Below are 24227 nucleotides of genomic sequence, written 5' to 3'. Positions count from 1 at the left end.
ATAAATGTTGTGATAGTTCAAATATCAATAATTATTTTTTTAAATTACAGACTTTCTCAAAGTCTCTTTGGGAACAAATGAATGATGCAGAGGACACCTTATCTATTAGCTACTTGTGCCTGCACATAAATCCTACATCATTACAAAATTAATGTAACGTCTCTCTAAAAAGAGCTAAAAACATGTGGAACAAAGAGAGACACAAATGCTGGAAGTTATTTTACTTGTTCACATTCCCTAATTTCTCTACCATTCTAAAGGAGCAACTGTTGACTACAATGGCCTAGATTTTCAAAAATGCCCCAAGGGCTTTTGACGTCTGAGATCTAATTTTCAAACCACAAAGCATCATTTCAGCTAAACACAAAGCTTCAGTTCAGCTGATTTGGGCAACTAAAAGCCAGGACACATGGAACCAGTAGCCAGGACAATAATTTTTGAGCCTATTCATCCCAGCTAGCCACCCTGCAAAAAATTTAAATATGAAGGCAAGCTGACAAATACCACAGGGGAACTCACTTTCTGTTCACAATCGCCCAGTCTTCCGTGTAACTTCTCACACAGTCCCTCACATGAGGGTCCATCTCACTGTTAAAAGAATAAAAACAAACATATTCAAATCACAGACACAATAATGACTCTTTAAACATACATACTTCCACTTAGGTTTGTATTTACTCTTTCAGGCATTTACAAACAAAAATTCCAGGCTCCAGTCTTGCAGGTAATCAAACCCAGAACAATTATTTCCCTTGAATGAAGTGTCACCCTGTCACCTCCTACCTCTCTTCAGGCACAGCTGACACAAGCGTTCGACATTCCCGGGGGGTGTACACGACCTCGATGTCATCAGGAGGAAACTCGAGCAGGTCTCTCAGGGGTCCGGACTCCACAGCAATGGGGTGTGTGATAAGGTAATCCTCCAAATCGACCGGGTCCACCGCTTCTGTAAGCGGCACCTGGGAAAAAACGAGCAATGGAAGGGTCTTAAAACAGAGAGAAAGGGGGAAAAAAAAATCACATGCACGTATCACATATTTTACTTTGCTTTTCAAACCAGCTCTTCTGCCTTGTTGAGGAAACTTGATCTAACATCAGATGACAATTAACCCTAGTGGTGTTAACCTTAGCTAATACACATCCCAAAGCTATTTTTCATGTCTTATCTTTATCTGATATTTCTATGATGCATGCCATCAATGAAAAAACACACTTTTTTTTTTTTTTTTTTAAGTATTTCCACCTATTTCCAAGAAATTAATCAGTTTGCATCAAAAGACCATTCTGCATTTGTTTCCCATGGGTATAACTTTGGATTTGTTTTTACCATGCTCTGATCACAAAGGGAACCCTCACCCTGATGCAAGAACCTTTTCACCCTCAGGCACGGCCCCCGGGCAGGAATCCAGAGCAGGGACTGATTTACCAAGAACTCAGGAAGCCACAGAACGCTGAAGACTAACATTATTTTGAATTAAACCACACAAAATACAATGTTCATCTACCACCAGTACAAGTTTAAGTACCTCTCATCCAGGTATTATGACCTTTAGTGCCACAATGACTCTGCTCTAAATAAAATGGAGACTTAAAAAGCATCTTTACTGGGCACAAGGAATGACTGAACACATGCAAGAAAACAGTACATTTCACTGGCAGTACTGATCTCACCATACTGAGGTTTTTTTAGATACATGAAAAAAATATGCATAAACTGGATACATACATTGCATAACTATGTATTTTTACATATGTATATTATATAAATACTTATATATATTCTGATGTGAGATCATTATACTATGAGGCTGTGCATAAACATAGACATTAAGAAAATGAAACAGTAAAAACGAGTTTTGAGGAACCTGTCTCTACAGCAACTGACAGATTTCCTAGAATTCCCTGGCACACCCCAGTGAGGCTGAGTGGTTTAACATGAGTCACAAAAACACATCAAAATTCAGCGAGTTTTCCTACTCCTTCCTCTTTCCTGTCGTCCAGATGATTTCTGTGGGATAGGGAACGATTCTGGAGCTTGTCTTCTGTTGGAGATGACTCTAAAAAGAACATTTACCACTTAAGTTTTAAATGTCCTTCTCAAAAAAAATTGCTATACCAACCACAAATTCCAGTTTTTAAACTTCTATTGCCAAACAGTTCTGAAATGAATCAACTTTTTATTCAAGGAAAAAGAGTTGGCTAGAGCAGAGGGTAATGAAACAATCTCTTCTATCACAGCCAACTTCAATGAATACTGCAATTTTCTTAAAATACAGAAGGCAAAGCCTTCAGCAGAAAAATGGCATGACTGCAACGAAGTCGGATGAGCTGGACCAGATGACTTTGTGAGAGATAAGAATCTGGTCCACCAAAAAAATAGGATGTCTAGAAACTCAGTATTTAGTTCTACAGTTCAGGTAAAAGATACAATTTAATTCCTCTGTAAAGAAATGCACCATCATTACCATCTCTTTAACTCTGACCTCACAACCATTTTTCCCCTTCTAATCCTGAACTCTTGAAACGAACTTAAAGTATGTGATTTGGAGAACTTTTGAACATACAAACCAGATACTCTTAACTGTGTTCATCACTGCAAAACTCGCAATGAGCAGAACTTGTCATTGCTCTTTCCCACATCACAGTTAACACGTCATCACCTCACACTATTGGTTTCTGACATACAGATAGACCAGCTCCATGTGGCACTTGATAAGTGAATTGTGATAGTTCGTTATTGAGGAATTGCTAAAAGTGGATTTTTTTTTTTTTTTTCCAGAAGAGCTGCTGCATAATACTACTGCTGCTTCCCATGCGTTTTATCCTTTTCACCAAGCAACCTCAAATCCAAAGAAAAATAAGAACTCAACAATGGAGACTCCTTGCAAATTAAGATGAAAATAATAAAATCAGTAGGAAAAAGCCAGAGGGACATTGGGTGGCAGAGGTGCTGGGTAAAGAGCCTCCTCAGGTCCTGCCATGCCCAGTCTAGAGCCCCATCCAGAGCCGGACACTGACAGCACAGTCACTGGAAGGCCAGAGGGTTAAGGTGGCCTCACAGGGCAACTTAAAGCTGCTTAACTGACTCTACTTTTAAGCCCTAACATTTTAAGACTGGCTTTGACTCCTGTTGTTGACCTCCCTCCCACACTAGCAGCTCCAAAGCTGAGGCCCCTTCCAGTGCATTTGCTCAGCAAAACTGAGGTGACCATGCAAGTGTTGTGCTTCGGCCTACATGAACTCATTTACCTGTGCATCTCCCCAGGCTAACAAAGAGGAACCTCTTCCTCATTCCCTCCGATCTTTCTAATCCCTTCAGCTTGATAAACATTAGAAAATTACAGCAGAGAAGGAAAAGACTCTGTATTAATGCAGATTTAAGTGGGACATGCAGGACTGAGCAGGGGCAGAGACTCTCACTGCCTCAAATGTGTTTCCCCATTCCTGGCATTTTTACATCTCAAATTTCACTTGTCCAAAACAGCACTGTAATGTATTGGACAAAAGATAAATGAGCTGGCCACCATAGCAAAACCCGAATCACTAGTAAAACCCTAATCCCGCAAGGCGGGCAGTGCTTATGGGGCTGCCCAACACCAAGTCCTGGGCCTGCATTCCAGGGATTTCCAAGCCCTTCGTACACCTCAGGATGAAGGCTGCACTTCACGATTTTCCAGTTTGTTTCTCTGGATAACTATTGTACCATGAAGATGTAAACAAACATAAAAGTCAAGCCCAGAAGCCTGTATTACACTCGCCATCTGTGCAGCCAGAAATACTGTCTAGCACCTGAGTAAACAGGCCCAACATAAATTCATGGTTATGAAGAGGAACTACTTCGTGTCAGCCTATTGGCAGCTAAAAGGCAAGCACATTATTTTAAGCTTTAGATATTTGTGGGGGAAGAAGTGATGAAAGAAGAGGAGGAGGAAATAAGGATGAACAAACACACCAAGAGGAAAATGAACCCAAATGGTGTCCCAGTGTCTGAAGCGAACCACGACAGCTCCTCTCATGGCTCTCACTGCTGATGATTTAACTTCTCCATCTCGCATCCCTCTGAAGTTGTGGATGAGACCAAGAACAGACACAGTGTGCAAGGGGCTATCCCCGTGTTATCTGCAACCTGGCCAAAGTCACCTGGTATCATCATACGAATCCATCAGACCGAATACACACACCCAAAGGAGTTCGGATAAGGACCAGGTTATCCACTCACATCACCCGGCCTCAGCGCTGACCTCAGCGCTGACCTCCGAGTCTCCGGGCCTGGCTTAACTCCTTGTGGCACCAGCAAAAATAACAAGGCACCCAACAACCAAGTCCCACAGCCTATTAGGATTGTGGCACTTTCTTAGATTACAGAAGTTTCACCCTTTTCCTTGTGCACCACTCTGATGTACAGCTGATCTCCAGATTATCACAAGAACAGCAAGTCCCACTTTCAGCTGCACATTAAAAGGTTTTGAAGTCTGCTGCTGCAGGAGCAAGGGAACAGCTGAGGAGCTGTAAAGCCATCCTTCTCCCACAGCCCGGCTTGCTGGGAGGCTGCAGGGAGCTGTATCTTGCTAGTGACACACAATCTTCATCCCGCTTCCAGGAAAGGCCTTTTTGATTGCCCCCGACAGCTCCTGGGAAGCAACAGTAAGTGCCTCCTCCACAAAACATAGCCGGCTTTTCTTCGTCAGACTTCCAAAGGCAGGGGGACAATTTCAGCCAAGTATTTGCAAGCGTGCAGTCCACCTACCAAGGGGGTAATAATAAACCTAACGCGAATGCTGGAGTGCTATGGTGAGAAATCATTGACAGGGTGTCCATTTCTTCCAAGAGTTTATTAATGCCCTCTGGAAACTGCAGCTGTACAGGAGCTCTGACCATCTTCCCAGCCACGACCATGGAATAATCTACATTAATGGCAAATACACACTAAAAATATGCAAAGGGAAGCCTGCTCTCAGAATCATGATTGCCACTCTTTTAAAAAATACTCCTTGATTTTGTATGACCTGTAATTAGAGAACGAATTTTGGATAATCTTTCAGATAATTCCTGAACACAGTTTTCACTCAGTCTTTGCCCCCAGGGCACTGTGTGAGCCCCCAGCTCACTCAGGGCATGCACTGTTCTGGTGCTAATTATTAAACGAACAGGACTACATGGGAAGGAAGGGGCTGCTGGGTGTGAATAGTTGGGGCATAACCTGCTCCCTGCCCACCTAAACACCAAACACAATGTACTGATAAACTGGAAGTACAGAAGAAATCAAACAGGATTCTCTTTTTCAGACTTAGAGAGCCCAATTACCCCAAACTAAACACAACACTTACAAGTAACAGTTCTGCATATGTCCTTAACCTGACCGTAGACACACACTCTGTCAGCTTAACTAAGACACCAGCCTGATTGATTTGGCTTATACAAACTATTTAACGCACACGTTCCGTAGGTGCAGCCACGCTGTTGCAGTTACAGCTCTCAGAAGTTGTGTTATGAAACCCTATTTCACACGTTTACAGCTCTCCTGCAACAGGGACAGTCAAGCTTTCTTCTTTAAGGCTGTGTTATTCTTCACTGTTATATCCCCTTAAAAGCTTGAAAATAAAATTTCGTTTCCTATCGACTTTGTCCTTCTCTAGACAGGAAACATTGTATTTTGCTGTAGTTTTAGTGCACCACTAGCCCAAACATGTCTCTCTCCCATTTATTTCCTTATTTTGAGCAGCAATCTGTATCATCATCACCAGTTACAAAAGACAAATCTTTGCAAATCTGGCAAGGGGCGGCAGGAGCCTCTCCAGTTTGCTGCCTTACTGACCCAATTACACCTACACAAGGACCTGAAAAGAAAAGGTCTGCATTCCTAGGCACTGTACAGAGCTCAGGAAGGGATCAGAGCAGCAACCAGGGCAGAAAAAGGGACAATTATTATCTCCATCTCTCAGACACTGGCAGGAGCACAGAAGAAGGCCTGCGTAGGTCACTGCTGTGTGCCTTGATGTTCACAGGCACTCAGATGTTTGCCTGAAGGAGTTTCATCTATCCCTTCCCTACAAACAGCAGGGCAGAGGGGTATTTCTAGATCCTATTCCAGAAGTTTGTTGTCTAATTGACACGTGTTGTACTGAGTGTCACAAGTAGTCTCATGGGACGTCCTAAGCAACACACTCAGACGTCAGCTATGATTCTGCAGACTCTTCCAGCTCCTGTATGCCAGCATAGCCATGAAAAGCACCACTGCCCTCTTGTTCCCTTTTCCCTCCCTCATCTCTGCCCTCCCAAGATGCTTTTTCTCACAGGGGACAATTCTAAATGGTTATGACGTGATGGCTTGGCAGGATGCATCTGGCAGAACAAGGATTCGAACCCAAGTTGCTCGTGGCCTAATCCAAGACAAATTTTCTTTTTATCTAAAATGAGCTGCATCATTCCCAAGGGCAGAGACCCAGTCTCTGTGAGGACCACTGTACAATTTGCGGCTCTGTCAAAATGACGATGGCATGGACCGGAAGGTTATACCTCCTGGGCAGAATTCCCTATGAAGATGTTGTAAGGGACCTTGAAAAATTACCCTTGCAGAGCTCCTCATCTCAGGGAGGATCCTGACTACTATTTTTACTTGGCAGCTAGGCACTTCTTCAAAATTAGGGTGATATTTCCTGCCAATTTTGAAAGTAGGACAAAGTTCCATCTTAATTTCAATACCTCCTTAAATATTCAACAATTTATAATGCACTAAAACCGTAACAGATTGCACCCAAGCTTCAAATCCTAAATTAACACCAACTTCCCACCCACTGCCTCCCTGGGCAAAATCTTGGAAGGACAGAAGCAGCAAATTAACATTTCAAAGCTGAGCCCCAGCCTTCTCCTGCTATCGCTAGGTCTCCAGGGCAAACAGTCACTTCCCTTGCTGAGCACTCAGGAATGCAGATGGCCTGTTCTTGTTGTGGCAAAATCCCTTAAATCACCCTTAAAGAGATACTGGTATCTCAGGGAACCCCAATAGGAGTCAAATCTGACATGACTCAGCACAAATCTGAGAATACAGGAAATGTAACACACTAAAAAAAAAAAAATGCAAGCTAGTTAAAGAAGATGACAGTTTAAAAAGATCTATTTGCTAAACAGAGGCATCAGATTTATTTTTAAGTGTGAACTACAAACCATAGTCACTCTAAAAGGTTTTGAAACATGAGCAGTGCAATATTAAGCACCGGCAATGCTCAAGTACTAACAAATACGTTTTACTTGCATAAATTACATTTTTTTTTCACTTAAACACTTACTCCAAAACCAGTCACGACCGGATCCAAATTCTAAGAGTCACATATTTGTCTAGTACCAGTACTGCATGTCATAAAACCCATACCCTTAATTTTCCTTGCCGAACAACTGGTGAGCACACAGAATGCCTGCATTTAATTTTCTGGCTGCAATTATAATACACGGAAATATTCAAATGAACCAAGGAGATTCCTCCACAATCTCTGCTTTCCATCAACCACAGGCAGCTCCCAGCCCTCAGCCAGGACACCTCCCCAGCCATTATCTCCAGCTCCATGCATTCTGCCTCTGGAATGCAGCTCCCCACCTCCTGCTTTGCTCTGGCTCTTATTATTTCTTTTGCATGGTGTTTTGAAATATGTAATTGCTAAAGATGTAATTGCTAGAGAGAATAGCTGATAAAAGCCCTTCATTTCAAATTATAAATATGGCTCAAAAATTTCTGCAAGCATTCTCTAATAAAACAAAAAAAAAGTTTTAGAAATAGTCTAAAGCATCCATTTTTAAGATCTGAGAATATTTAGTATTAAGCTCTGGATTCTTTTTACAGTAAAGCTCAATGATCTGTAATGGGTGTTAAATTCATGTAATATCACAATGCTTGAAATGGAAAAAGCCTCTAGTGAAAGGAAATATTTGTAAATATACCCACCTAAAGAGAAAACCTACATGTAACAAATAACAACCAGCCACAAAACCAGTGAGATGTTTTATGGACAAATATTGCCAGGTTATTTGCTATTATAACTGGTTGCTAATGTAGGAAGCCATTTGGGTATAGAAATATTAATATTAATCCAAGATTAATTAGTTATCTGGGAATACTAAAGTAATTTCCTACCAAACACAGAAAGACACAAGTTATGCCTTCAAGGATGGGTAAGAAGAATGACAGTATCTTATTTGATTATTAAGAATCGTGTAATTTCACTAATAGAGTATTTCAAGAACACAAAGACTTTGATATAGTAAATGCAAGTGCTAAGACTGATCTGAGCCATCCTCTGATAAACTGCGCCAAAACTGAGCGTGCAGAGATGAAGACAAAGAACACATCAAAGCTCCACTATTAAAGAAATGAAAAAGCTAAAACAGTTTGATCAGAGAATATAGAAAAATCACAGGCTTCCCTCCCTGGGCAGAAACATTCATCAGATCAGCGCAGATGGATCCCTGCGGACCCTTGGGGTTCACCCAGGCTCTGAACTGGGGTAACCATAAACATGCATGCTTTTCTGAGTGGGAAATACATGGCACGGCCATGTCTCAGTTATCAGTGGGCAGCTTATCCAGGGTATGGTTTAAGCAGGAGACACACCATGACGCCAGAGGTGGTATCTATGCTATTAGCTCACGACAGCTGAAGCGGTTTATCTACGTGCCCAGGTGAAGAAATCACTGTGTCTGCCACATCCATGGGGAGCAAAGCTTCGCCTAACAACCCACGCAAGCCCAAGCAGCTTTGGGCACGGACAGTCCCCGCGTCCCAGCTCTAAGCAGCCATGAGCCCCAGCGCCCAGCTAAGCCATCACAGAGCACAGCTCAGCCCCTGGACCGGCGCTCTGGGGACCACCGTGGACTTCCATCCTCACAGCCACCTTGCCTGCTGACCTGGCCCTGCAGAGCCACCTGAGTGCCCCCCACAGTGAAAGCATCAGCCCGGCCAGTGCAAAACCTGGGTGCACTCACCCAGCTCTGCTAGCCAAGATAACAGACGTGGGGCTCACTCAAATTAGCTTAGCACTAATAAAACTAATCATGTGCTCTGCACCTTACACACTTCTGTGGACTCTGACATCAGTTTACTCCTCCGTGCCCTCTCACAGCTGGTACCAACCAACTATGAAGTTGGTGAAGGGTTTGGAGGGGAAGCCATATGAGGAGCAGCTAAAGTCACTTGGTTTGTTCAGCATGCAGAAGAGGAGACTGAGGGCAGAGCTCATGGCGGCTACAGCTTCCTCTCAAGGGGAGAAGGAGGGGCAGGGCTGAGCTCTTCTTTTTAGCGACCAGTGACAGAACCCGATGGAATGGCAGGAAGATGTGCCAGGGGAGGTTCAGGTTGGACGTTAGGAAAAGGTTCTTCACCCAGAGGGTGCTGAAGCTCTGGAACAGACTCCCCAGGGAGGTGTCACGGCCCCAAGCCTGACAGTGTTCAAGAAGAGACTGGACAACGTCCTCAGACACATGGTGCGAACTGTGGGGTTGTCCTGTGCACGGACAGGACTTGGACTTGATGATCATTGTGGGTCCCGTCCAGCTCAGGACACTCTATGATTCTACCAGAGCACAAGTAGGATTTAGTGGCATTTTTAGATTTTGAGTATTTAACAGGCCTGCCATGAATGCTTCGTTTAAGTAACCGAATGTACTTGGTATAACATTTAGTTAAGATTAGTTATTTCTGCTAACATATAAACTGTTTAATTTATTGCAGATAAATGAGACTCAGCTTTTCCATGGACACCATGCTCACCAGCTTAAGGTACAAAATGCTCCTGAGCTCTGCAACGGGAGATTTTAGAAACAGTCCGTAGCAGTTTTAATTTTCTAAAGCCAGCGCCGGCAGCAGAGCCGAGTTAAGTGTGAGCAATCCCGGTGGAAGGAGGAGGGAAGAGGATGTGGACGCCTCTCCCATCCTCCCTGTGCATTGAGGACAGACCGCTCAGCCAGGCAGGGCGAAACCTCCAGGAAATACACGTCATGGGACTCAGTGTCAAGCCTCAATCAGCTCTGAGACACCATTAAGCCTTGGCTCATTTTCCTTTTCATTTTAGCGATTTTGGTGATAAGACTACTTGGCTTCAAACACTTTGAAAGGCCCTTTTCCATGCCACATAGGATACTGTCATGTTTTCCCTTGCAGTGTTTTGCATTCATTTGCAAAAATTATCTTTTCTTCTCCTTTTAAAAGATGCTAAAATAAACAATGAATATATACAAATGAACCTATATTTTCTTATTGAATAATTAGATACTATCTTTGAATACACAACCAAAGTCTGACATCCAGTAAATTCAAGACAAAGCTTCAATTAGCCCAGACAATGCCCCTAACCTGGCAGTGCTTCACAAAGATATGTAAATGTCAGCAGCTTTATTTTACATGGAGAAAATGGCACGCTGAGAGCAGACACAGTCAGATCACATCATGTCCAAGAATCCAGACCCCTTTATTCCCAGACTAATTAGCATCTCTTACAACAGTGTTCTTCCTCATACTACATTCAACTACACCATAACATACACCAGCAGAGAGGAATTATTACCCCTGATCCTTTGGAAACAGCTGTTATTTTTCTGCAAAACAACTGAGTATACATTCATTCTGCTCATTTGCAAGTTCTGTGAAATGCTGTTCCTCCTATTAAAATATACTTCTAAAGATTAATTTATAAAAAATATTAGGGAAAAAAAGTTTTGAACAACCAAAACGAAAATCTTTGCCATTCAAAAGTGAAGTGTTCATAAATCCAAGATTTTATAAGTCTTCATCTAACTTGAAAAATAGGAATATCATTAAGCAACAAAAGTTGCTGAATGTAGAATAAGACACAGAAATAGCTGAGCTACAATTGAAGAGAGGTCCAAATACCTGGTGATTATTTTCTGTCCTTTGGTAACATCATCTGCCCTCATAAAAAGACAGCACACCCGGGGCAAAAAACAGACTACAAGTCCATTTGCAGAAAGAAACCAAAACTCTGCACTTCCTACACCAAAGCAGCATAATGAGCAGCCATTAAACAGCAAACCCAGACATGCACACCAAGATTCGGGGAAAGCTTTGGGTGGCTTCAGCAGTAACTCGTATTAATCTCTGACAATACACAAGCCAGCTTCATGCAGGCAAAACTACTGCAGAAATGCAGGGAGAGGAATCGGGCTCTGCCACGCTGCAGCAACCAGGATGCAACACAGGGAGAGCGGATAACAGGCACGATAACACAGCAGAAGCTCAGCAGAAGAAATAAACTTGGAAAGAAAAGAAAGTGGTTAGTCATGAGGGATTATAATAGCCCATAGTAAACAGTCCAGTTCATAAATAAACAAAGCCAATAGCCCATCCTGCTAGATGCTAGGGAATTCTGTGAAGGGAAGCGCGAGCTCTGCTCACAGCATTCATCAGTGGTGAGAAGCTCCAGCTCCCACCAGGGAATATCGAACCTCTCGATGCACCGAAGATAAGCACAGCACGTGGCTTACAACCCAGAACGCAAACAGCAAGGTGCAATGTACACTCAATTTATCAGTGGATTTAGAGGGACTTGCAAAAGTAACTTAAAAAAATAAAATCCTCTTCATCTAAGACCTTACAGCTCCTCCTGTTTCTCAGCAATAAACTGTCAGTGCCTTCTGTTCTGGATTTCAAAAATAAAAGCTGAGTGCTGCAAGGACTGCATCCTGCGAGGAGTCCCACATCAGCATGCTAGGTCCTACAGAAAAAGCCTCCAAAGACTTTGGACCTGTACGTGTGGTTTGAGGGGTGTGCAATTAAAATCACCTGCTCCTAAAGTGGCAGAAGGGTGGAGGCTGACAATAATAAACCGCGGGCTCCTGTACAGTCATTTGAAAGCAGTGTCTTCTCCCCAGCTCCACCAGTTACTAAATTAGAAACAGTTCTGGCAGTCTGCTGCTTGTGAAGCAAAAGGGAAGAGACTTGCTAAAATTCAGCTGACAGGTTTTTGCATTTATCCTCGGTTCAACCACATGTAAGTCTGTTGAGTGTGAAAAGTCCCTGCACTGGCTTCAGTCAACAAGAAACAAAAGGCCCAACCAAGCACAGTGCTGAGGGCACTTCATTCAGAAAAATGTACATTTCTCCATTAAAATGTCTACATTGGCTTGCGTGTTATAAGACTCCAAGGCGAATTACCATAAGCAGCTACTGTTGGCAACTGCTGACGGAATCAGTGGTGTGACCTGTGACCTTGTCTGGATCACAACTAGCTATGGAAATGCTCCACACGATGAGTAATGTGCACTGGGTAGGAGAGATCACATCTGCATGACTGTGTAAAGTCCTCCAGTTCCATGCCACACGCTCAACAGTGCAACTTGCTGCCATGGTGGAGATTCTCACCTGAAACTCAATCCATATCCATACATAAAATATCCATACATTTTAGCATAAGTTGCCTATTTAAACCCACACCAGGCATCCTAATCTAGGCTTTCAAACCAGTATGGCTACACAAAACTGCCATGCAGATTTTCAGGGCCTTCTGTTTCTTTGCTGTAAATGTATTAGGACATGCAAACTTCTGAATTTTTCCAGAGCAAATAGCTATTTCAGTCTCAGAGCAGTAATGCTTTCTCTCTGTATAATGTTTGTTATCAAGCCAGGGCAGGCAGGCACTGCAAATTCTGATGGATGCCTAAGGGAGAGAAATTAACCCCAAATTCAGTACAAGCCAACCTCGGTCATTTTATTCAGCCTCAGGACATAGTCTGTAGGAAAAGTATATTTAGTTAAGTCATGAGTCTATCTCCTACAAACTATCGCTCCATGTTAATCACGCTTCTGAAGAGCATCTTTGCTCAGCACAGAATTTAATCTGACAAACTAGGAGCTAATCACATCAACCAGCACGCAATGCAGTTTGATAGGAAAGGCTCAGAGCCTGCTCCCTGTCAGCATGACCTTTTCCAGGATTTTTACAGATTCTTGCATATATTTACCAGAAAACACAACAGCAACAGGATAACAAGTGACATAAGAACTGAAGGCAGGGCTGACAATACCGTGATCAACAAATCTCACCATGCATTTAGAATTACATGTGTAGATCGACAGGACTAAAGCTTTGAGCACATAGATTTAAATGATGGCAGAATGGAAAAAGCTTAGAAATAGAAAAAGTGGAAGAGATGATTCAGAGCTAAATGGGGGGAATACAAGGAAAAATAATTATCAAAACCATGGCTGGCTGAGGGACAGCTTGGAGAGATTCACAGAAGATATCTTGCTGTATGGAAGCAATGAAGAGTTAGAAAACTAATTCAGGGGACTTGTTCCAAGATGAAACCACATGTGAGACTAGAGAGGCACAGAAGCTTGTGGGATGGGTCCTTCAAAGCAGGGTCTGTTCCTCAGCCATCCATTGCTGCAGGCAAGTGGATTCAATGACCCCAAGTGCTCCATCCAGCCCACAACGCTAACAGCAGGGGTCCCTCCCTATTACCTAATACCGGATTATGCAAAAGACCACAGAGAACTGCCAAGTCAGGGCTTTGCATTATCATTCCACACCCCTCCAGAGATGGCTGTGATAAAGCATTAGCCCTGGACACATCGCTCTCGTTAACCCCTCCTCCTGCTCACTCACATTACAGCTGACAAAAGCCAGCCTCTGGTGGCCTGGGGCTCACACAGCTGAACTACAGGAATTCCAGCCCTCCTCAGTCCCCAGTGACTGTGGCACAGCCAGATCTCCTTCAAGATGAACTTTCAGCCTGCAGCCAAGTCATTCTTCTAAGCTAGGGATCAACTTCATCTTGGAGATCCCTTTTGAGACAACACAAGCTCCAAGGACACATTTGTGCTTTGTACGAGAAAGCTTTAACGCATTGTGTTGGACACAGAGCAGGACATGAACTGAGGAAACTCTACAGGACCCTACTTCAAACACTTGTGCAGACTATCAAATTCAGGGCACATTTCCAGTACTGCCTGACCTAATCAACCCTCTTTGAAGAAAATGAGATGCTATCGTATTTGTTTTCTAAGTTGACTGCTGCAAAAGCAACTGCTATGACCCAAAGCAACAATCCAAATCCAAGGAACACTTCCAAAAACACAGTTCCAGACTGAAAAAGTTTGGTGGAACTCTTGAATTTTTTACCACCATGGTCAATAAATTTTGAAGGTTACTGGTAGGCCATGCAAGAAAATCTGACTTCAGAAAGGGTGATTCTGACAACATGGCCTACATTTCAGCCACTCTGGAAAGTGGACTGTAAACTTGTAAGTAAACACAGATTCCTGAGGAATAACCACATTAAAATTTCACAATAACAAAATACCTCTGAAGAGCAGATGAGCCACTGCAGTCCCACTCTCAAGAGTGATAAGAAACACAAGAAAATAGCCACCTGAAGGGCACAAGCTTGTAAAGCGCTTCATGGAGAGAACCACACATGCACATGCAATTTAATGCCCGATTTGCAAGACTGAGACCTCCAAAATTAGGGGGGTTTGCATTGAATTATTTCCTCAGTGTTATTACGGGCTGCTTAGGTCAACAACCTATCAGCACCACAACTTCTTTCCAAATGGTTATCAAAATAACTATGCACACCATCTTCACTCTTCCATGTTCCAAGCACTACTTACAGTTGTATGATGAGAGACGCTGCCTCCAATATTGAGGTTTTTGAGGAGCTGGGGAGACCCTCCATACTGTCCTGAGATCTGCTTCCTGACTTCAGCAGCCACCGTTCTGAAATGAGACACAGACAACATTATCTCTGTAAAGGAATCACGATGAAGATGATATATCAAACACACTTTATGCTGCTGTTGGAATGGAACCAAATACTTAGTGCGCTGGTTGGCATAAGAGTGTCACCAGCCAGTGAGAACAGACCTCGCATATTAAATTCTTAGAGAATCACAAAATTCTCGCAAGGCTGCGTATACATATTCTTAACAGCAATTAAGTTTTTTTTTGCTTCTGTGAACTGCTCTTTTGTGCACATCTGCAGCAATAAAATGCACATGACGCTGAGCACAAATAAACTTGTTCCCAGCAGGCTCTTTCCCGTTCCTACCAAGGAAAGCTCTCCGCACCCCTCAGCAGTTCCAAGCCTGGTCGCACATCTCCTCCTGTGCTCTGCTCTCTCATTTTCATCCCTTGCTGGCAGGGCACAATGTCTAATGATCTCTGCCAAAGAGAAATCCCACCACTGGGCAACTTTTCTCACCAGGAAGGAAAATCACAGATCAATCCTTCCATGCCCAGAGGGTAAAATCCACACTGTGCCCCTCTGGGGTTTGCTGTTCTCCCCAGTAAGCCGCATTGTCACTGGTAAGACTGAGAACACAACAGTTAAGTAAAGCCACCAAGGGAACATCTCATCAAAGGACAAGCACACCAGAGAGGGAAATGTTCATAGTCAAAGACTGTTTTAATAGCCATGGGTCAAGCCCTAACACAACCATCCACAGTGCTCCATGTTGTAACCCCAGAGTAAGCTGCAGCTCATCTCGGCGAGTCTTTGACTGTGGTGGAAATGGTTTTGTTCCAGAAGCAAATCAAAAGCTCAGATTCTTTCCACAAAAAAAAAGGTGCTGACTACCCCAGTCTTCAGGACCTCACCAGCACACCAACACAGGACACTCTTCTCCAGGAGTCAATGACCAATTTATTAGTGACAAACCCGCTGCTGCGTGTCATTCACCACACTGCAGCACTGCAGTTCCGCTCTGTCTCCCAGAACAAGGTCCCAGCTCCAAAAAGACGCCAACCGGTGCTTAAGACAGACGAAGAGGCTGCAAGGACATGGGTAATTTTTTTTCTGCTATATCAGCGATCTTTGTGGGAGCAGCATCATGGCTGACAGACCGGCTCCTGATCTCACTCAGGGGAACGTGCTGCTAAAACCCTGTCAAGTAAAGATGGTTAAACCTCCCTTGAGCAAAACCTTGGTGTCAGGATGGGCTCTTGGCTTCAGGACTGCTCTGGCAGTAAATGCTGGTGTGCAGGAATGGGGACAGGTGGAGGCAACTGATGTCAATGGAAGAGAAGGGAACTCTAAAAGGGAACTAGGTGGGACAACCAGGCCTACCATGGAGCGCAGATGTTTCCTCAGGCCAGAGGACAGCAGTAAGACTAGCTAGAGGAAGCATTTTTTTGTCTTTTGAAAAAGTGAACTGTAGAAGGACAAAAAAAAAAGTTTTATGTATTCTGGCTGCAAGAAGTCATTTGCTTCATGTTTGCATTTATCCACAGGAGACTATGTTTTCACTTCTGGTGGGTGGCTTCTGAAAGCAGATCAGCAGCTCCTGCTGGGGACGGACAACACTCGGCTGTCTGACCGTCCTCGGAAAAAACATCTGCCCTGCTCCCACCATGTTCACACACATACATGCAAACGAGAACAAATCACGCATGCTGCTATCATTTATAGGAAAATTTGGAACATATTAAAATGGCTGCTTGGCCTGGAAAACACTACGCATCTGTGGCTGATGAGACTTACAAGCTTGCGGATGATCTCTGCTTTAAATCCAGCCTCTCGGTAGGTGTGTGTTTTGTGTAATTCCTGATGATACACATTTTGCAATGCAGCACAACATAGGAAAAACTAAAAATCCTTCCATATTTTTAAAAGACGTGTGCTGTTTCCAGTCAGAAAGCACAGAAGGAAGGAAACCCATCCTGAGCTGCAAAACCGCAGCCGATGCCCAGCCACGTTCCTTAGCGCTGCTCCTCCTGCAGATCCCTATGAACCCGAGACACACTCTGTGACAGACTCCAGAGGGGTTCTCAGTCCTTTCTTCTGCATGTTGGCCCCAGCCGGGCGGCTCTGCAGCAGCTGGGAGCTGTGCTGTATGTGGTTACACCCTTAACTCCAGCTACGATTGTGCTTTATCCCAACTCAAAGCTGAAACAAGCCCGGCTGCAACCATAGCATTGCTCAGGGCCACACTGAGTTTGCAGCGATGCCATCAGACCACCCAATGTCATCCCCACTGAAAAGGTCATTTGATGCAACAGGGGAGGAAACACGGTCAAACACAAGAGTGACACTGAGCAGTGCAGCTTCTGACCATGTGCTGTACATCAGTGGCAGCTCCATGTTGCTGCCCCATTAATAACCTTACTGGATATTAAAAATTCCCCCTGAGGCATGATCACAGTCGGAACTGAACAACCTCCAGTCGGTTTGACCAAGACACCATCATTCCTTTCAAGTCTGAAGTAGTCTCACATCTCCAGCTTTCACAATTACCAAACCTCTTCCCACACGAAATAACTGGCTACTGTCTAAATCCCAAAATTCCTGAGCAGTGTCTGCAGGACTTCCCACTCCTTACTCCAAGCCTGCAGTCTGATCCCCAGCTCTTGTTGGCTCCCTTTCTGTATCACCGCATTCGCAAACGTGCCCAACACCATTTCCCCCACTGGAAAGCACCACGCTCCTGACATTTCAAAACCAGCTTCTAACATAACCTGATCACCAACTGTATTTATGGGTAATCTATAGCCATTTGGGTTTGTGCCAACACCATCAGTTAGGTTCAATAGCACTCCTCCCACCCCTTCCCACAAAAATTATCCCATCCCAGCCTTCCTTCTGCCAGGCAAAGCAAGGCCAGATCTTAGGACAGGCTTTCTGCTTCCTTCATGATCCAGCGGCAATTCCCCGCATCTGTTCCATCAGCAATCACACCTCCTAACATGGTGTTTCATCCCCAGCACTCCAGATAAGGCTTGACCAGGGCTTGGTAGACCCAAATGAGTATTTTCCTATTGAGAAAACACCTCAGCTGACTGCTTTTGGAACTGCTTTCTCACTGCTTCATCACAGAGCTTCACAGTTTCCCCAAAACTGATCATACACTCACCTTCTCCTCCTTTTCCAAAAGCTGTTTGTCCATGACAAATCCCATCTGCTCATGACTAGCAAGTTCACATTATATTATAACCCTGAACACTATTTCTAACTAGAAGCTATGCTCCCCAAACCAACAAGTGTATTACAGCAAAACCAAACAGAAAACAGAAATAAATTTCAAAATAGTCTCCAAATGAAGAAAAAAAAAATCAGTTTGGCAGAAGAGTCAATAAAGCTCTGATAATTAAAAGGACACATAAAAAAACGCCTCTTTAATAACTATCTTAAGTTCACACATGAAACCTGGGATCCTTAGACAAACATTCCAGTTAATTACAGCCCACGGCTTCATGAATGTCTCTGTTTAAAGTACATCTTCCTTAGTCACTTCCTTTCTGACCTTCTTCACTGGTTAATTATTGTGTGTGCCTTCGGTTCACACACACACACAAAGACAAAGGAGAGGGAAAAAAAATCCCCTCGGAACTGGCTTCTAAAGCAAAACAAGACCAGTGATTCTCAAAGTACTCTGAGCTGTAAATAACAAAACGAAACCGTTTGTTTGCACTTCCATGTTTCTTTACTATGCACAAAAATCATTTCTGTTTCATTCCTACCCAGTCAAAATCAAAAATTGTCCCTTTCATTTTTTTTTTTTAGCTTAAGAAGCATACTGGAAATATCAGTTCTTCTTTTTGTCTTCCCCAGAAAAGGCTCCCCAAGACCTGTCCAGTTACACCAAGCAAGGGTCAGATGCTCCCTCTCCCAGAGGAGGCTGCTCAGGACAGAGGACACAGTCATCCTGATCATCTGCTGCAGAGATTTGAGGAAGTTTCTCTTTTTTCCATAGCCCTCCCCATTTTGAAAGAGCAATGCAAATTGTTTGTTCCTCCCCATCCTTCTAATCACAAAGCTGTTACTCCTGCCTGTTGTTCTTCTCATGTGTCACGTGCAGTGACTCTACACCCAGCAAGCTTTTGCCTCTTGAGAAAGGCAGCCTGGTACGGTGAGCATCTGCATCAGTCCATGCAAAGCTGCTTGTTCTCTCTCAGAAGCAGAGAAAACTGTATTTACAGAGTTTTTAAAGCGAAAGCATCTCCCTTGGTTCAGCCAGCTCAGTTGGGTACAACTCTGCACGTGGCTGGAGGTATCTGTCCTGCTTTACTCGCTGCTCTTGGGTTTTCCCAAAGCCAAATGGTACTGGTCAGTCGCACTGGTCTTGCCACTGCAGTGAGATGACCTGTCCCTCTGTCCATCTGTGCTCCACTGGGCTCTCCTGCCTGCAGAACAGCCGGCTCCATCCAGGTTTAAACCACAGCATGAGCGACCAGGTGTGTGTCGCTGTGGATGAGGGAACCTGCTGGAGGGAGAGCCCTGGAGCTCAGCTGTGCCCTGGATGGAGCCTTCCTCCCAAACCCAGCATCCCGTTTCCTTCTTTCCCTTTGAGTGAAATGGGTTGGAAATGAGTGAAATGAGGCTGGGGAAATACCCAGCGTGATCCTGACTGCTGTGGGCTAAGTGTGGGTTCTTAAATTAACACAGAAGATGAGCAACATGTTTCCTTTTTCCTTACCATTGATTAAAACAGAAAACATCATACAATGCTACCTGCGGTGCCCTTCTGGTAATATTTGATGACTGAGGCTGAAAATGTCACCCCTAAGCTGCAGCAAAGGGATTGAGCTCCCAAGATACGTTACTGTGAAAATCACCACAAGATTGGACTCTTCAAGAGAGATCAAAGTGACATCTCGCATTAAAACAAAACAAAAAACAAAACAAAAAAAAAAAAAAACCAAGGAAGCCTTGTACAAAGAAACAGCTTTGTAATGAAAGCCCAGAGATGAACTGTTCTCCCTGCCTTCTCTTGCTTTGAGCGATCAGAAATTTTCTTAGGCTTCCCAGAGCGCTGCTGACTGCAGCATGAGACATCCACAACGGCCAGACGGGGTAGACAACGTGACTTTCGGAGAAGATGCTCTGAAGAATCTGTTAAAATTGTTAAAAATACTTGCAATTATCCACAATCGTGGATGGCAAATGGCATCTGGATATGGGAAGAGAATAAACCGCAATGAATATCCTGCTGCAACCACTACGTTTCTGGCCCGATTCGGTGCTTGTGGAAGCCAGTGACAGCTTTGCTATCGGCTTCAGTGGGTTTCACACCATCCCTGTTTACCCTCCGGCAGGGCAAAGGTGGCTGTCAGTCTCTCTGACACATCGTTCAGGCAATGTAAAAGGGCTCTAAATGAACACAAATGTAAATTTAGTTTTCCCAGGTCACCCTTTACAGTGTAAAGGGAGCTTCAGCAGAAATGAGATGCAAGCTCTGAATGCAGAGAACAGAAGTGTTTTCCCCTCAATTCAAACCCATAAAGACAACAAACTGTGATTACTCCAGAAATCTGTCCATATACAACCTAAGAGCCCTGGATGATGGGATATTTCCAAATCACTGAATGTGTGAGAGCAAGGTCTCCCCTATTTAGCCAGGGCTCTGCCCCCAAGACAGCAGCACTTCATGGCACCGTGCAGTTCCCATTCACATGGAAGCACCTCAGAAGAAGGGGTTGGACCCACAAGGGTGAAAACAAAATTAGCCAGACTCCAGTGAGAGCGGGGGACAGAAAAACGGAAAATTCTCAGCAAGAGAATAAAGATCAGTGGTAAAAACCGTGCTCTGGGCTCTGAGGCTGAACTGCAGAGCAAAACAGACGGTACAGCAGGTATGTTATTTCAAGTCAGAAGGATCCTCTCACTGTGGGAGCAGTAAAGGAAGAGCAAAACTTTAAGGAAAGAGACTTTCCAAATGGTGATAGTCTGACCAAAGAAGCAGTTCTGAATCCCTCAGACAGCCCAATCTCGAGATGGTCCAAGAGCAATGACAAGGCACTGAGATGGGGGCTCATGAGTTTGCCTGAACTGTGTATGTTGTGTGATGTTTTAAGGGTGATTTTTTTCCTTTTTCTATATTTGAACTCTGGCAAAACTCGCACACCTTTTCCTCTGCCTACCCCTGGAAAGACTGGAGTGCTGGGATACAACACACTTTAATTACCGAGACACTTGGGATCTCAGAATTGGCCTTTTTGGTGGTGGGGCTTCCACATCACATTTCTCTGCCAAGCTGCCCCACACTCAGAAAATGCACTGGGATAATGCAACTGGGAATCTGAAGCGCACACAGGTGGAGAGGTGCGTGCTTGGTGGGGACAACACAGGCACAGCACTCGGCTGGGTCAGTCCTGAACACCCAGCCCTGCTGAGGGCAAACACACAACTTAGCTGGTTCCTCCAGAATAATGTATTGACTGCTTGGGGTTTTTTTTTACTGAGACATCTAAATGTGTGAACTTTATCTCTGCTGGGGTGGATCCTGCATTCCGCTAACTCTCCTCTAGTCCCCCAAACACCATATGAACTGAACAGGGGTACTAAACAGAAGTACATCTCTTCTTACTCTGAGACAGAAACAATAGTATTCATGCAGTTACACAAGTATTACGATGCTGCAGAAGAACGTGTTCCAATTCAGTTTAATTAAAAAAAAAACATATTACTGATATATTTCCAATTTAAAATTAACCATTTCAGGTGAGATTTCAAGTATTATTAACCCACTGCAGTCAGTTTAACTCAGGAGTTTCTTCCAACGGAGTCAAGAAGAATTACTAAGTACATGTGACGGCCAAAGTTCAGGCTAAAAATCTCCTGTAGTTTGAAGTCCTTCCAACAAAAAGGCGGCATGACCTCGTCAGAAAGACACCTTGTAACAGACAGTCTTAAATTCGAAACTGTTGTGGCAGTCCCTGATAGCTGTTATCCCCAATATTTGAAGATTCCAGTAGCAATAAACAGATACCGGCCGGCACTGGAGTTCGGTGTCTACCTTGAGGTGCACCATGCCGGCTGAAGAAAGCACCGGCAGTAAATCAGGGCTGTGAAGAAAGAGCACAGCCGATGGCAGATTTCTTTTTCTACCACTACTGTAATAACCAGTTTAGATGCTTGCATCTGTTTGGTAGGAAGGCCTTAAAGTAATTTACCTTTGTGGATCTGAATTACATCCCATTTGAATTACACACTATCAGGCAAACCAAGAGCAGCGTGTCTGTTTCCTCTGAGCAAGACAAATGCCTTATCTACCTCAATGAGTAAGCCAAACCGGAGGGGAGAGTGTGAAAACGCGATGGATCTATTTTTCTTTAAACAATGGAATGGGGAGGGCTTCCAGCAGCCACCAACACAGCTCTTGGGACTTCCGTGTGCTGCTTGTTGGAGCCTCTCATCCTCTGAAACAGTAATTTACAGCAGCATATTCTGTGTCAGCACCAGAAGGGCTACAGCTCAGTCTGGGCACCTCTGGGTACAACCATGTCTCCTGCCCACAAGTTTTTGCCTTCACACACACTGGACGTGCAGCCCGTGAACCAGGAACTTCAGATTTCTCAGAAGAAAACAGTATGGGAAACCCCAGTGAAAAATAGAGCAGTCTTATAAATAACCATAAAAGAAGGAGTTGAACTCAACTGCAGACCACCTGGGTCCTTCTGCAGGCACAGCTTGTACAAACAGTGAATGTGACATGTTAAAAAGACCACCTCTGCCCACGCACAGACACACACTGCTGCCATTTGGCTGAAATCACATCGAGGGGATTAGATCTAAAGGTACACAAACACGGTAAATCTCTGCTACTGCCTGAGGAACTTGCTGAACTGAGCTCCTGCCTGATGCAGGCAGGAACGTCGACACAGACAGAAACATTGTGAGCACCAGGTCACCCCAGGGCCATTTTATTGAATTTCCTGCCAGGGCTGCAGAACTCTTACTTCTTGCCTCACATGTCACTATTTCTATGACTGCAATCAAGAACCAGGAAAAAGAGTCTGGCAGCAAATCCAGCTCTCTCTATTCCCAAGACCTTGGTCTATCACATTAAACCCTGGATGGTGCACACCAAACTCTGCTGAGAACCGTGAGAGAGGAGCAATGTTTTCACCCCGTCTTCAGATTTTGAGTGGGGTGTTACTGATACCACTCCTCTGCCTCCTACCTACAGCCTTTTCCTTTGACTTCCTTTTTCTTTGTGACCCTTCTCCATCACAGCTTCTCTAACTGCAACTATTTGTACCTACAGTTTCCCCATTCAATAGCATGAAAATGATACTGCTTTCACTACTGTCCACAGCATCCTGAATAGCAGCAGCAAAATGGATGATTCCCACTTCCCTTCTGCTGCTAAGTTACAGCCAGGAGAGGTACCAGGGTCACCAAAGGCTATCTGGTCAGACCTGCCAACAGGAAAACTGTGGTTCCCACCTGGAACCACATGCCTAACCTGGAACATAGAACTGCAGAAGCTTGGTATTAGCAAGTAATCTCCTATAAATATTCCTCTTTAAAACAAACAAACCAACCCAAAACTTTGTGGAATACAAGGATGTTTAATGCTTCCAAGTACCAAACAGCTCTGCAGGTCCAAGGAGCTGTGCTAACATGAACGAGCTACTCATCGCACACAAAAGGAAAGGGACTATTTCCCCCATTTTGCAGGCAGCGAGGGAGCAGGTTTGCTGCTCTCGGGCACGGGCTGCAGCGCCCGGCCAAGGCTCCGGCCGCCCGGCCCTGCGGGGGCAGAGCAACGACGGCCAACCCGGCGGGGAGCGGCCGGAGCCGGGGACAAGGGCAGGGGCCGGGGCCGGCAGCCCCGCACCGGCAGGAAAACACTGGCCGCGCTGCCGGGAGCGCCGGCCGCCCATTGTGCGGCGGGAGGGGGCTGCACAATGCGCCCGGCCAGCCTTTGTTCCCAGGGAGTTGAATTAAACAGCGCTTTTCCTCCTTTTTTATCCTCCTCCCCTTCCCCAGGGAAGCGGCACCGCGGCGGGCGGACACGGCGCACACACACGGCCGCATCCCCCCACTCCTTTGTTGCAGCCGGGGGAAACCGCAGCCCCTCGGCGCCGGTCTGGGCGGCCCCTGCCCGGCGGCCCGGCCGGGGGCTGCTCACGGCGGGCCCAGCGCGGCGGCCCGGCCCCGGTGCGGCTCGGCCCGGCGCGGCGCGCCCGCCCTGTCAGCAGCCCGGAGGCCGGGAGGGCCGCGCCGGGCCCGTTCGCCCCGCCAGGGGCGCGGCGGCGGGTCCCCGTTCCGCACCGGTCGGGCCCGGCAGCCCGCCCCTCCCCACGCCCGCCGCCGGGGTCCGGGAGCGGGCGCGCCTCCTCCCCGCGCTCCGCGGCCGCGCTACCTGCTGATCTTCTGAGCGAAGGCGCGGCGCTCGGCCATGGCCGCGCTGCGGGGCTCCGCGCGTCCGCTCCTCAGCGCTGGCGGAGCCGGGGAGCCGGGAATGGGCGCCGTAATGCTCCGCGGAGGCGCGCACCCGC

General features: G+C 45.3%; 1 protein-coding gene across 9 annotated transcripts in view; it reads right to left on the bottom strand.

Annotated features, from left to right (window-relative positions):
• DOCK7 (dedicator of cytokinesis 7) overlaps positions 1 to 24227 on the bottom strand; it is a 103823-nt gene extending 79596 nt beyond the window's left edge. For 6 of the 9 annotated variants that reach the window (XM_082053182.1, XM_082053189.1, XM_082053190.1 and 3 more), the window contains exons 1-4: positions 24092 to 24227; positions 14618 to 14723; positions 784 to 959; positions 520 to 588 (exon numbers count right to left, since the gene is read on the bottom strand). In XM_082053182.1, the coding sequence (XP_081909308.1) occupies positions 520 to 588; positions 784 to 959; positions 14618 to 14723; positions 24092 to 24129 (389 nt within the window). In that variant the 5' untranslated portion in view covers positions 24130 to 24227. Of the gene's footprint in view, positions 1 to 519; positions 589 to 783; positions 987 to 14617; positions 14724 to 24091 lie in introns of all 9 variants that reach the window. The other 3 variants (XM_082053183.1, XM_082053184.1, XM_082053185.1) reach the window with 1 other exon arrangement.

This window comes from Streptopelia decaocto, assembly GCF_964273445.1.
Source record: "Streptopelia decaocto genome assembly, chromosome: 5".
Lineage (NCBI taxonomy): Eukaryota > Metazoa > Chordata > Aves > Columbiformes > Columbidae > Streptopelia > Streptopelia decaocto.
The sequence above is the reverse complement of the archived record's forward strand: the minus strand, read 5'-3'. Positions and strand labels throughout refer to the sequence as shown.